General features: G+C 38.4%; 1 protein-coding gene across 3 annotated transcripts in view; it reads left to right on the top strand.

Annotated features, from left to right (window-relative positions):
- Nucleotides 1-4,194: 4,194 nt before the first annotated feature.
- The window catches only part of SKAP2 (src kinase associated phosphoprotein 2), a 197,622-nt gene continuing 188,437 nt past the window's right edge, over nucleotides 4,195-13,379 (top strand). For all 3 annotated transcript variants that reach the window (XM_057504602.1, XM_036897356.2, XM_036897355.2), the window contains exon 1: nucleotides 4,195-4,452. In XM_057504602.1, the coding sequence (XP_057360585.1) occupies nucleotides 4,386-4,452 (67 nt within the window). In that variant the 5' untranslated portion in view covers nucleotides 4,195-4,385. The remainder of the gene's footprint in view (nucleotides 4,453-13,379) is intronic.

Below are 13,379 nucleotides of genomic sequence, written 5' to 3'. Positions count from 1 at the left end.
TTTCATTAACTAAAGCAACAGTCATTTTGTACTCACATACGTAGTTTATCTACAGGCTTACCTCATTGGCACAAGGCAGCAGTCATACCTGAAATTGCTGTCTCTTCTGTTAAAAACTCCTTTCAACAGTCTGACTCCTGAGTCAGATGTGTGTTTAACTATGTAAGGAAGGACTCTGGCTTCTGCAGGACATCCGTACCATCAAGGTCAGAGGCAACGAGAGCTAACTTTGGTTTTAGATTGTCCTCATCAACTATAGCTTTGCTTCTGCATTACAGCTTGTCATGAATCTCCTTCACTTTTCCTTCCTGACTCCCTGCCTTACGAACTTTAAGCTCCCACAGCAGATGCAAATATAACAGCTTTACAGAGACAGTTTAACCATCGTCCACAATTGTGTAGAATCAAATCTCTTTTAACAAATTCCTTTATAATAGATCTCTATCTCCATTCTATGTCTCTGATTAGACCTTGATGGAGATCAGGACAGTGATAGTTACAAAATGAAGAGGTCTCTCGACACCCTCCCAACCCTGCCCCCAAAGACCACTGGCAGGAAGCAGGTTGAGAAAACTATAGAAATGAAAACAGGGATTATCTTTTGTGGAAAAGGAAGGATGACTCAGAGGGCAGAACTGCAACCCATTAAGTTATTCCAGGTGAATAAATAGAACTGTGTTCTAATCAAAGAATTTTCCACATTTTCCTCACTGGATTTCAGAACTGCTATGAACCAGTGATCTCTGTGTATTTCTTATTGTCTCCATGCGTTTTGAATAGGAATGTCTACAGTGTTTATCTTGTGAATGTCCCACCACTGTATGTTATGTGGAGAGCAGGTAACTTGTCTTTTTTACTTGGTATGTCTTTAGATTGAGAGAACTGTACTACAGGAGCTGTATTTAAGGAGTATTGTCCACATCTGGATTTGATTTAGATGATGGGATTTTGGACCTTGAGCTGATGCTTTGAGGTGATGAGCCTTTGTGGGTGGCTTTGGGAGAGGATGGGTGTACTCTGCATGTGGCTGGGATGTGAATCATTGGGGGCCAGACGCCTGACTATGCTAGCCAGCTTACGATATAGCCTGAGTGATTCTCATTTCCTGGTATTCACAGCCTTGTATAGTCCCTTCCCTCTATATACCAGGCTTGATCTGTGTGACCAAAAGAATATGGCAGCAGTAAAGTTATGCCGCTTCTGAAATTAAGCCATATAAAGACATTGCTCTACCTGTTGGATCATGTGTTCTGGGGAAGCCAGTTGCCACATCAAGAGGACACGCAAGCAGCCCTGTGGAGAAGTCCATGTAAATGAGGAACTGAGGCCTTTTGCCAACAGTCAAAGGGGAATGGAGAACTCTAGCCAACAGTACTGTGGGTAAGCCTTCTTCAAGGCTAATCCTCTAGTTATGGTCGTATTCAGATGATGCAACCTAATCTATAGCTTGACTCTAACCTCATGAATGCCTCTGAGCCAAAGCTATCCAGCTTAATTGCTCATGGATTCCTGACCAACAGAAATTGTGTGAGATACCAAGTGTTTGTTGTAAGCTAAGTTGTGTTATGCAGCAACAAATAACTAATACAATGCCTGAGTACAAATACAATTTTTCTTCCACTTGCCTATGAAAGCCAAACAAAAGGAAGACAAGAGAGGCAGAGAAAAGTAAACTTTTTTAGTTCAGTTTTTCTTCAATATTCATTTAGATTCTTTTAAACCTAGGCTTGTGAGCAAATATTTATTCAGATAAGCTAAATTTGAAAAAAGTAAGGAAGATGGGATAGCTTTAGTTATATATATGAATCTTTTTGAACTGGAGAATCTACTTTTGAAAAGACAAATCATGAGATTTTCCCAAAGACTAGTCTCTTCTTTGCAGAATGGTAGGGAAGCTGCTACCTCTTTCAGGTTGAGATTTACAGTTTCATTTATTATCCTTTCATATGTAATATGACTAGTTTAAAGAATGTAAAGTATGATTTGATTTCCTTCCTAGTTTTGTTATGGAAACATTTGGAAACAAGAGAAATAATATTTCTTCTAGCCTCTTTATTTCTCTGTCTTAAAATCAATTTTAACAATAAACCATAAAAATGATGAGTATACAAAGCATTGCCCAAGTGAATCCATCATGAACCTGTGTCTGAGAATGGTTTCCTAAATAGGGGAAATGTGTTTCATACAAAAAGTCCATTTTCTGTTATTGCCTTTTTTATTTGGACTACTAGATGCTATATACTTTAAGGCAATTTTAATAGTTTCCTGTCTCTTACTAACAAGAATGACTTGACATAATCAGCAGTGTAGACACTGTCCATTTGATCCACTCTAGAAAGCTGTCTATTTGATACAAGACTAAATCACCTCAATTCCTTTGTGGAATGACTAGAGTATAAATAAATAAATGAGACACAAGAATAAAAAAAATCTGGTCAGTTCTATCAGAAGGAAACAAAGGATAGGAACATTTGGAGGCCTGGTTTAATGAATAATGTGACAAGACAAAGAGTTATATGTAATAACTGTAAAGGGAGGAAGAATCATCACTAACATAAAATGTCCATGAAATAATTTCTTCTTTCTTTATGAAGGAAGATAATTTTATAGTTTAAGAATAATTCTCAATTCTTTGTAGTTGGAAGTCCTTTGTTGTAAAATGACTCTTTATTCACTTTTACTTCTACCAAAAAGAACTCTGATCTTCAGAACTCTTCCTATAACAACTCATCACATAGCCTCAGTGATACTCATTTCTGAGTAGGAATTTCAGATTCCATTTTAGGGAGTGGATTTGTTTGGGGGGTGTCTTTTTTATTGTTATTTTGCCTGTTTTACTTCAATTGTAAAGTTTTTGTTTTAGTTTTTGTTTTGAGAGGACTCCAAAATATTCTAATTTTTCCTTTTACAATTAGTGTTTGGTGTATCTTAGGGAATGATACAAAAATGTCATTGCTTTTGACTATATAATGTTTTACTGAGTTTTTTTTTGTATGAAATATTAATGGAGTCATTATTCTATGTCAGGTTTAGTGTTTCTGGTGGGGATGAAAAATAAGTTACGACAAATTTTTTGCCCTACAGGAGCTGGAAAGAAGTAAATTGATTTTCAAAGTCAATTCTCAGTTTGTCTAGCATCTGAACCACTTAGCGGGCTTGTTTAGAATGCCACCCTAAACAGATGAGTTAGAAATTCTGGGAGTGGGATTTGAGAATCTGCGTTGCAATAGGTTCTCTTTGTAATTCTAATGCAGACTAAAGTTTAAGGACCACTGATTTAGTAAGGGCTCTGGAGTAATAAACAATTTACCCTGCCAATGGAGCCATAATGCAATCTCTAAAATACAGTAGTAGCGCCTAGGAAGGAGCTTTGCCATGGAGTGCCTATCTGAAGGAAATTTTTTTTTTTCTACACACACACTTTAAAAGTACCAGAACGTGGTTCTTTGGATTTTAGAGAAAAATCTTTAAGATTTACAGATTAAACGATAAGGTTGGTGTGAACAGATTTTATAATTCAATTTTTTTCTAACGCTTATAGATGGGCAGTGGTATCTATGTCTAGATAGCTTTCTATTTTTTTTGTGTGTGTGACCCAAAAGGATACTGACTATAACTCCCCACTCCTCGTTCGTAGTGGGGGAAGTCACCCCAAGAAACCGTAGTGCTATAAGAGTAAGAGCCAATCAAAGCTCTGTGGAGCGGCTTCAGGCTGGGTTCTCAGAGATTGGCGGAAGATGGGGCTTTGTTACCTTCATTCAATCAAACAAAGAAGGCCGTAATAGTTTGGAGCGGTCGAAAATTCCTCGTGCGTTACCAGGAAAGGTGTTAAACCTCGGCGGGGGTTACCGCTGGCCATAAGATCCCTTGAGTGGAAAATCTGGGAGCACTACCGATACGTTACTTCCCGGGATCCTGGAGAAATGGCCCGCAGTTGTGGTGACACCAGTAATCAAAATGGCGTCAAAGCGCTTCAGGCGCCGGATCAGGTGGTGCAGTCCCAGTCCGCTCCCTTCCCACCAGACGCTCCTCCTCTCGCTCCTTGACGAAGAGATGGGCGTGGCCTGCCCGGAGGCTCCTTTCGGGGGCCCGGAAAACCGAAGGACACACATGCGCAGTTGGGCCCCTCAGGCCCTTCGCCGGCCGCCTCCCGGCTGGTCGGCCCGCCCCGATCTGCCGGGCGGGGCTGGGCCGAGAGTCCAGCAGCTGCTCGCTGGCGTTTCAGAGACTTCCTCGTTGTGAGCCCAGGCCCGGCAGTGTCCGGACTCGTACCCTCGCTATCCTTACCGGGACCTCTAGCCTGAGTCTAGGTCGCAGCTGCAACCCCAGCCCGTCGGTTCCACTCTCAGCACAGGTCCTTTCCCGCACGCCCCGCGCTCCCTAGCATGCCCAACCCCAGCAGCACCTCCTCTCCCTACCCCCTCCCTGAGGAAATTAGGAACCTGTTGGCAGGTAAAGAGCGGGAAGGGGGCTGGTAACGCGGCTGGGCGGGGGCGAGGGGACGGCGAGCCGGTGGGGACAGAAGCATTCAGTCTCTACCCTCCCTCCCTGCACTCTCCATGTCTTCTGGCCAGTAGGAGCGGAACTGGGAGTGGGGAAGAGTGAGAAAGGGAGTGGGCGTGTGTCTTGAAATTTGGTACGAGGTTGGTGGGGAGACCTTTCTTGGTGGGCCACACTAACGGGATAAGGATAGTTGTTTGCATTGCGTGCGAGAGAGAAAAGGAGGAAGGGAGAAGAGAGAGTAGGGCGGTGATGGGGGGAGGAGAGAGAATGATGCATGTGAAAGAGCTGGGAAAGGATCAGAAGTCAAAGATGCAGTTCTTTGGTAGCCTGGCCAATGGAGGAGGAGAAGGGTACAAAGATGTCTGAGCTACAGGTATTAAGGGTCAGGGGTTATAGAATGGAAGGGTGTGTCGTTTCTAAAACTCCCATTTTTCTTGGACATTTATTTCACTCATATTTAGGTTTTCAAAGAGGGCCTGATTCTCAAATGGCCACTTGTCTTAAGCCTGAGTAACTAACTAAAACAAAAAAGGAAGGATATGTTAAGTCCAACTTCCTGTGTCATATGATGAAAACACTTCCTTTGCACCCAGATCTTCCCCTTTTAAATTTTAAATTACCACATATAGGAACTTGTTTTCGGAGTTAAAGATGGGTTCCTCAAGGCTGTTATGAATCCACTACTAGTTCATTAATGTACTAAATATGAAGATGTTTATTTTCACTGTCAAGGTAGAAAGTATATCTTTTTAGGGTAGCACAGACCTCACCTATCCTGATGCTCTGGAATTCTTACCATTATTCACTCTGTCATGAGTACATCAGAATTCTGGAAACTGAATTTTGATAATTTTATTTTAGTTGTCTCTTAAGTATTTATCTTTCAAAATTGGTCATGAATAATGATAAAAAGTGCCTATTTTAAATGCCTGTTACAACTTGCTTATTTTAACTCTTAAAAAGCAGTATCTAAAATGTAACTTTAAAGAGTAAGTTACTGTTACAGCAGTGTGATACCAAATCTCTTAATACACTGTTACACTACTTTGATAGTGAGCAACATGAATATGATAGAGAAAATAAAACCAATAGGGTATGAATGCATACTTATGTTTATGTGAACATGATTACAGTGTGATGAATGCATTTGTAGTGGGATAGTTTTACTATTTTTACTCAAAGAAATGCATGTTTTCATTAATGGGTATCAATAAGGGGAATAAAGAACTGTAAAGATGACTTAAGGCAGCTTATATTCCATTTTAGAGTTTCACATTGAGTACTGACTTTGTTTCACTATAGTTAACATCTGTACATTGTTAATGGTCCAGTGCTAAAATCACTTTAGATTATTTAGTAACCAGATCAGTACTCCATTACTCCAGAAATAGGTGTCCATTTTCAGGATATTCTAGTTCTGAATTTTTGAATTTAAGAAATAGAGACCTCTGGGTATATGCTTTTAAAGCTTGACAGTTGCACAGTAGACAGTTTGCTGTTTGGATCCATATCATATATTTGCAGATGGTATGAGACCCCTTTTCTCTTATGCCCGTAGATTACATGTATGCCATGTGGCCCTTATTTCTGTAATTTAACTGAAAGCTCAGACTTAAATAATATTTAAATTATCTTCCAGTGCTAACTTCCTTTATACTTTAGAGATCTCTCTTTATGCTGATAATATAATTACATAATGTCTGAAATTATTTAAAAAGTCATTGACATTTTCAATATTTCATATTAAGGCAAATCACATATTAAAACACATGAAGTATTTAATAACAAATATTAAAACACGAAACATTTGGAGATTACAAATTTGGCTTACACTTTATTTTCAGAGGGTTTTCAAGAGGTATGGATATGAGGAAATATGTATATTTTAAATAAATGAAACAAGTGAATCAGTGTTTTTTAGTTTTTAACTTATTCAAAGAAAGTTAACATTTTGTTTGACTGTAATTAAAATCTTTTTTGAGGTAGGAAAGGTTTCAGGAATAAATGTTCTCAGCAGTTCTTTTTTCACATTTTTCATCCAAAAAATTATGTTAGGATTGTGTATGATGATTTTCATAATTCAAGATTGTTAGGTAATAGCACATAGTTAGATTTAAAGTCATTAAAACTACCAGCAAGTGTTGGTATTCGTTTGCATTTTAGAGATTGCTGGAGAACCTAGTATTTTCTTTGAAACTAAGAAGGAGATACTGGTAGTGGCAGTTGTAGCTCACAGTTGACCATTCTTAGAATGCATGGCCCATGCTAGAATTGCAAGGTTGAGACGATAAGGAACTAAACTTCTCAGGTGTTTAAAATCCCTTGCTTTCAGAAGAAAAGACTACAAAGTCAAAAGATAATGCTTATCAAAAATGTTGCTTGGACATGCTTAGACATTTCCCTTTGTGTTCCATATGCCTGTTATACAAATCATTATATGTTATACATGTTAAATGTTTGACCTTTCAACTACTTGATAGAAGTAGGTGCTCAAGTGTAGTCTTACCAATTTATATTATTTTCTTTATTTTTATTTCTGGTTGTAGCAGTTTTAGGCTTCCCTTTAAATATTTGTTACCCCTCTCCTCTTCATTTCTTCCCCTTAAAAAAATCATATAAAAATGTAAAAACCCATAGAGATTATCATTCTTAACTCACATTTAATGAAACTCTTGAAAAAGTGGCTATATAGTTTTGAATAGTAGTTTGTATTTCTGTGGAGTCAGTTTATTAAATCTGAAAACCTATACTTTTTATAAAAGTGCTGAATTACTCTGTTTCATGGAAAAAAAAGATTTACACAGTTTTTTGTTGCTGTTAAAAGCAAGTTTCTAACTGCTGTTTAGGCACTACAGGGCAATCTTTAATTTTTTTCGGAACAGTGGAAAGAATAGGTTTAGCCTGGATAATTAGAATCAAAGGATAATCCCAAATCTTGTCCATTTAATATTCTCCCACATCCAAATATTTTGACTAGGACTAACGGCAAGAATAACCTTGATTTATGTTTTTTTCCCAGGCAGGCAAGAAAGTGAGAGGAAGTAGAACCATTGGCCCTCCCACCCATTTCATTTGTTTAATCGTCCTTTGAATACTGGAGTGCTAGTGGTTTGCAATCAGATATTCTCATTCATTTGTTTTAAACATTCATTTGTTTTAAAAAGGAAAGCTGTTGAGAAGATTTTAGTTTCTTTTTATTAAATTAGAAAATGAACCAACGTTAAAAGAAGACAGTAGTGGTTGACAGTACTCTGAAAAATCCAAACCAAACCAAATTAAACAAAGTAGCTACATGGGTTCTGCAAAGCGACTTTGTGATTTTGTTCACAGCACAGTCTTGATTAGAAATATTACCTTTTCCCTTATTGAGGATTTCCAGACATATTTTTTTTCTTTACCTTAACACATTATAATCAATAATCCCTTCAGGGGCACTATGTAAAGAATGCAAGCCAGCTGAAGTAGAGGCAGAAGTCTTTCAACCCTGAAACTAGTGCAGTTTGATTTCCACCTTTCCAAAGTTCTGTTATAATTTGGTCAACATTTTGGTTTTATTTTTCCTGTAAGAATCATTTATGGTTTTTCTAGTGTCCCATAACTTCTTTCTGGGGCACTGGCTGAGTATGTAATGGGAAGAGTGCCACCTACTGAGTCACCAATAGTCACCTACTTCTTTGGTACCTGGATTTTCCTACACAGCAAGAGAAAACCTGCCCTGTTTTGTCAGTAATAACTAATGAACATCAAGTTGATATGAGAACATTTTATCTCAAAATGAAGTCAGTCTATGACACTTCTAAGGTTTTCTTTTCCAGAACAGGAATATGTGTTTTTAAGCCAAGAGACCAGAAATTTATAGTTTCTTATATGGGTCAAATAACATAGATATATTAAGATGTGATGTTAGGAAGATTATTTGCTTTATCTTAAGCATATAATATCCTTTTTCTTGGGAGGGGATCTTTTGCTGGCTTGTTTTTCACATGACTTTTCTTTAAAAGTATTTTAATCTCAGATTACTAAATAAGGCTCTTGATAGTAGGCACAGTTTTTATGGTTAATCTAAATTATCACTCTTTTAAAAATGAATCTAAATATACTAAAAAATGGGAAGTATATAAAAAATTTCCAAGTGGGTTTATCTCTATTATTATCAGCATGAATGTTTTACTAGAAGGAAGATAGAAAACAACAGAGTAGGAAAAGCCTCTGGTGATTTGAAACACAGTTCAGTTGTTCCTCATAAGATTAAGTGTCATATATGGGTGATAAAAGTGGCATAGGCTAGTTTTCATATACTCATTATTCACTTAGTTTGTCTTTTTCAATTAAAGCCAAATCTGTCTTTTTCATTCCACTGAGTTTACATTTCTTTTTCAATCACATATTGAACACGTTACAATAGATGTTGCCTAACAGTGAATATAGTGTAAATCTCTCTCAGGCTGTGTTACTCACTGTAACTTTTTGAAAATGTGTGGTAAAAAGATTTTGATTACTTTAAGTTATTATTTATCAAGAGTCATCTTTTAGAGATAAAAAATGTTCACCCCCATACTTGAACAGTCCAAGTTTCCAAAGCCAGTTTTGACAAATTTGTCCAGATGATTGGGTTGTAAGACTTGGGTATGGCTTACTCTTTGTACTCAGAGAACTCCTTGTGTTTGTTCATGTCTCTTATTCCATGTTTGAAAAGCCCACAGTTCAGCCATAACCTGTATAAATGCTAGGAAATCAAGAGAAAGACATTGATCAGAGCAATCAATAACTTTTCAATTAGCCATTTTTCAACTTTGGGCATTGGGCTCCATTGAGCTATTTGTGCCCAGTTTTAATTGATTTTTGTTTTCACCAGTGGGTGTTTGGTCAGAACATAACCCCTTTAGCAGAGAAGAAAAGCTTGTCTTTTTGTTCCAATGCCAGCTTAACGTTTGGCTGGGATCCTTACCACATTAAGTTGGGTCATAGCACCTCAGTGAATACAAAGTGAAACCTGGCCCAGTTCATAGAAAAAGATGTGGAATTAAGTAGTAAAGCCATTTGGGGTGTGGTGTGATTCGTTTTACACTTGTTTTATTGATCTGGGGCTGAGCAAATGGTAGTGGATTCAGGACAATTCCTATCCCCCCTCCTATACAATTCAGGCCATCACAGAGGCTGTGTGTGTGTGTGTGCATGCATGCCTCCTCAGGGAGGTGTAGAGTGGTTGGGGGACAAGGCAGAGGACAGCAGGTGTTACTTCATGGCTTGCTGACGACTTCCAGCTTGGAAGTTGGATTCCAGGGTGTTGGTGGAGGATGGTGCTTGGCAAGTGGTCAAACCTTGGCTCTCATCTAGTAAGAACCTGTGCTATGTCCTGAGTTTTGGAAAGCTGATAATTTTTATATCATTTGCAGGAATGTAAAACTGTTCTAACCTTACGATCACACCTTTTCGTTGATCGATATGAAAGTTGATAAAAGTTAGCCTGCATATGTGTGTGTGTGTGTGTGTGTGTGTAACATACCTGTCCTAGCCACTCAGGCTCTAGGGGAAGCTATCATTTGCAGGAATGTAAAACTGTTCTAATCTTACGATCACACCTTTTCGTTGATCGATATGGAAGTTGATAAAAGTTAGCCTGCATATGTGTGTGTGTGTGTGTGTGTGTGTGTGTGTGTGTGTGTGTGTGTGTGTGTGTGACATACCTGTCCTAGCCACTCAGGACTCTAGGGGAAGCTGGCAGGTTTTCTAGGGGGTCTGTATATATAGAAAAAGAAAAAGGAAAATTGGGATACCATTCAGTCATGTAGTATGTGCTGTTTGCTTCTTAGAGGTTTGCTGGATATTGAGAGGTTTATAACTTAAGCTGCTTGAGGATTGTTAAACCAAGAAATGATGTCATCTTTTAATTTTGTTTTCAGACCTTAACATTTATCTGCAGAGTAATTGTATATCTGATCTTTTCAGTGGCCCTCTCCCCCAGATCTTAACAGTTGTACGGGAGATAGGTTTACTCCAGACAGTGTTAAGGTGTAACAGGAGCAAAAACACCACATTTGCAGTCTTTGGGAACATTTTTTCTTCCGTGTTGACTTGGAGCAGAGGCTGTAAGTGATGGGGCTAATTCTGAGGTTATGTGCTGGTGGCACTGACCTGCGAGTCTCCATGGCTGCGGGCGGGGCGGCGCTAGAGTTAGTCCGGACGCAGCGTTGGGGGCACCCCGAAATGCGCTTTCTCCACGCGGCCGGTGCATCCCAGCGCTCCTGTCCTGTGTAGGGGAGATGGCGCGTGAGTGGAGACGCCTCCCTGAGGAAGAGGAATTCTAACTCACCAGGCCTGGAGGCGAGTGAGGAGGCAGGCTAACCTTTCCTTGTAATCGCATTAACGCTGTTCCCCGATATACAGGCAGTCTGGAGTCGGTGAAATCTACATATTAACCACGGGGCACGACCCCAAATGGAAGGTGGAAAGGGCTAATGCGCTCGCTAGTTTAGCGTTTGCAGGGCTATTTAGAGTACAACGAAAAGCTGCAGATAACTTTTCCATCCAGCCAGAGGAGCGCTTGATTCGCCCAGGACTCTTATGCTTGATTTTGAAATACTACCCTGGCTCTGAGCTACAAAGCCGCAGATCCAGTCCCATTTGTCTGGCGAGAGCGCTGCCCCGCACCCAGTGCGCCCTGCTAACAGCCCCGGTGAAGGCAGCCGTGGGGTTGAACACGCCAAGTATCCAGTGTTGCAGACTTCAGAGCTGTAGCATCTCCCAGTAGAGCCCGAATAACTTCAGCACTCCCTGTGTCTTTGCGCTGGAGGAACAGGGTCCATGCTGTACCCAGGGACCCAGCCGAAGGCCGCTGGCACGTCCCCAGGGTCTTCTGTGCCTGGGAGAGGCTGGCTTCGTTCCATTGGAAAATAAATGGGCACAGTGCGGATTTTAAGAAATACCCCAGATTTCAGAAACGTAATAAATTGAGTCCGTGGGCTCCAACCAAGGTTATTATAGCAGAAAGCCCCAACACTTTAAAGTTCTTATATTTGTTAAAAAAGAATCAGTAACTATTCTTTCCACTTCTCCTTTGAGAGAGAGTCTTTAAAAAATAAGTGTTTATTAAATCTTTTGAGTTGCCTTAAATCTGTTTTCTGGAAAGTTTAGGAATCAATACATTAAGACTACTCTAAAAATATAGATCTTTTCTCTTGCCCAATCTGTCTCTCTTCCCCATCAAAAAACAAACAGATTTTTTCTGCAGTCTCACATGCTTTCAATAAGTATTTCCTAATAAGATAGCATAGATCAGAATTAAAAAGAAATTGGGAGTATTAAGAAACAGCACTGTGGGTTTTATGTTTTCTGAGTTTTTATGGAACTGTTATGACCTTTTAAAGAAATAACTCCTAGGCTATAATCATTCTGTTATTGCTTGCCAAGATAGAAATAGATGCCGATTGTTTAAACTTGGATTGTATAATGAAAATGTAAACTAGGCAATTAAATACTCGTGGATGAGGGAATTAAAGACAAAACACTGAGTGAAAGTAGCATTAAACAGACTATTCACCAGTCGTTGTACTAGGGATTCTCCTAAGTATTGAGTTGGGTTGGAAGAAAGAATCAGCAGTAGAGATGCTACCCTTTCTCTATTCCACTTTCTAGTAGATTTATTATAACCATCCCCAAGAAGCCAGTGAGAGTTTCCATTTCAGCTGATATCTGTGCATCCAAAGGTTGTGTGCTCTTCTGGGTACAAAATTTAAAGAATTTAGGTGAGAGTGTTTTTTTTACAATTTTCATCGCTTTAGAAGTTTGGGTCTAATTTGTACTGGTGCTGGGTGGTCTCTATATCCCCTTCTTCAAAATATGGACAGCTCAAGGAAAGAGAAACTGTGACATTTTACTTTCATTTCGTTTTAATATTTATTTTTAACAGTCATTAATGGACTTCAAATAAAAAAGCTATTTAAAAAAATCATTCTGAGATTAAATTTTAATTCTTTCACTTGTCAAATAGTTTAGTGAAAAATTACCTTTATACAAATTTATTATGAATGTATAGAATAAGAGGTTAATCAACTTTGCTCATTGGATCAAGATACTTTTGTAATGAAGTCTGTAAAATTGATTACAACATTCTATTTCAAGTACTAGGTTATAAATTGTTAATTACAAGTACAGTTGAAAGCCTTTATTATACTGTTTTGAATTAACTATAAGCAATATTATTGTATGTTTTGATATCTTTTTATTAGTGTGAGTTAGGAGACAAAGTAGTTAAATAAAATAAACTAAAACATCTCTTAATAGGAATTATGGTTTACAGTAATACCTACCTTAACATTTTTTAATGGTATCCATTGTATTAAATATCTCAAAGTGAGATTTGAAATTCTGAATATAAAAGTAATTTAAAATTGTACAATATTTTATGAACAATATGAATGGTGCTGTTATAAAATCAAACCAGCAAGGATTTATGGGAATTTTATAGTAGAGAGAACTAGAAAGCAGAATAATTTCAAAGTTTACTAAATTTTTAAAAAGGAGGCTATGTGAGAATGTTATATGAGGCCATAGAAATCTCTTGGTTACTCTATTTTTAATTAGTGGATGAATCTACTTTTGCCATTTCTTCCTTTATTTAAAGAAATGTTTCCAGATGGTAATACCAAGCAGGAAACAAGAGCACACAAAACCACATAACTCATTGTCTTTCTTAAGGGTGGCTGGCCAGAGTGGGTGGAGCAGGTAGGAAGGAGGAGTGTTTGATTTGAGAATCTTGGCTAGAAAAAGGGATTTTTTTCCCCCTTTAAACCATTTGACATTTCATATACCCGAAAATGGTTTACACTGGGAAAAAACAGGCCTTTGCAAGAGACATTAGCTTATATTGGTTTAAT

The sequence above is a fragment of the Manis pentadactyla genome, chromosome 7 (genome assembly GCF_030020395.1).
Source record: "Manis pentadactyla isolate mManPen7 chromosome 7, mManPen7.hap1, whole genome shotgun sequence".
Lineage (NCBI taxonomy): Eukaryota > Metazoa > Chordata > Mammalia > Pholidota > Manidae > Manis > Manis pentadactyla.
This window is presented reverse-complemented; position numbering and strand designations above follow the sequence as displayed.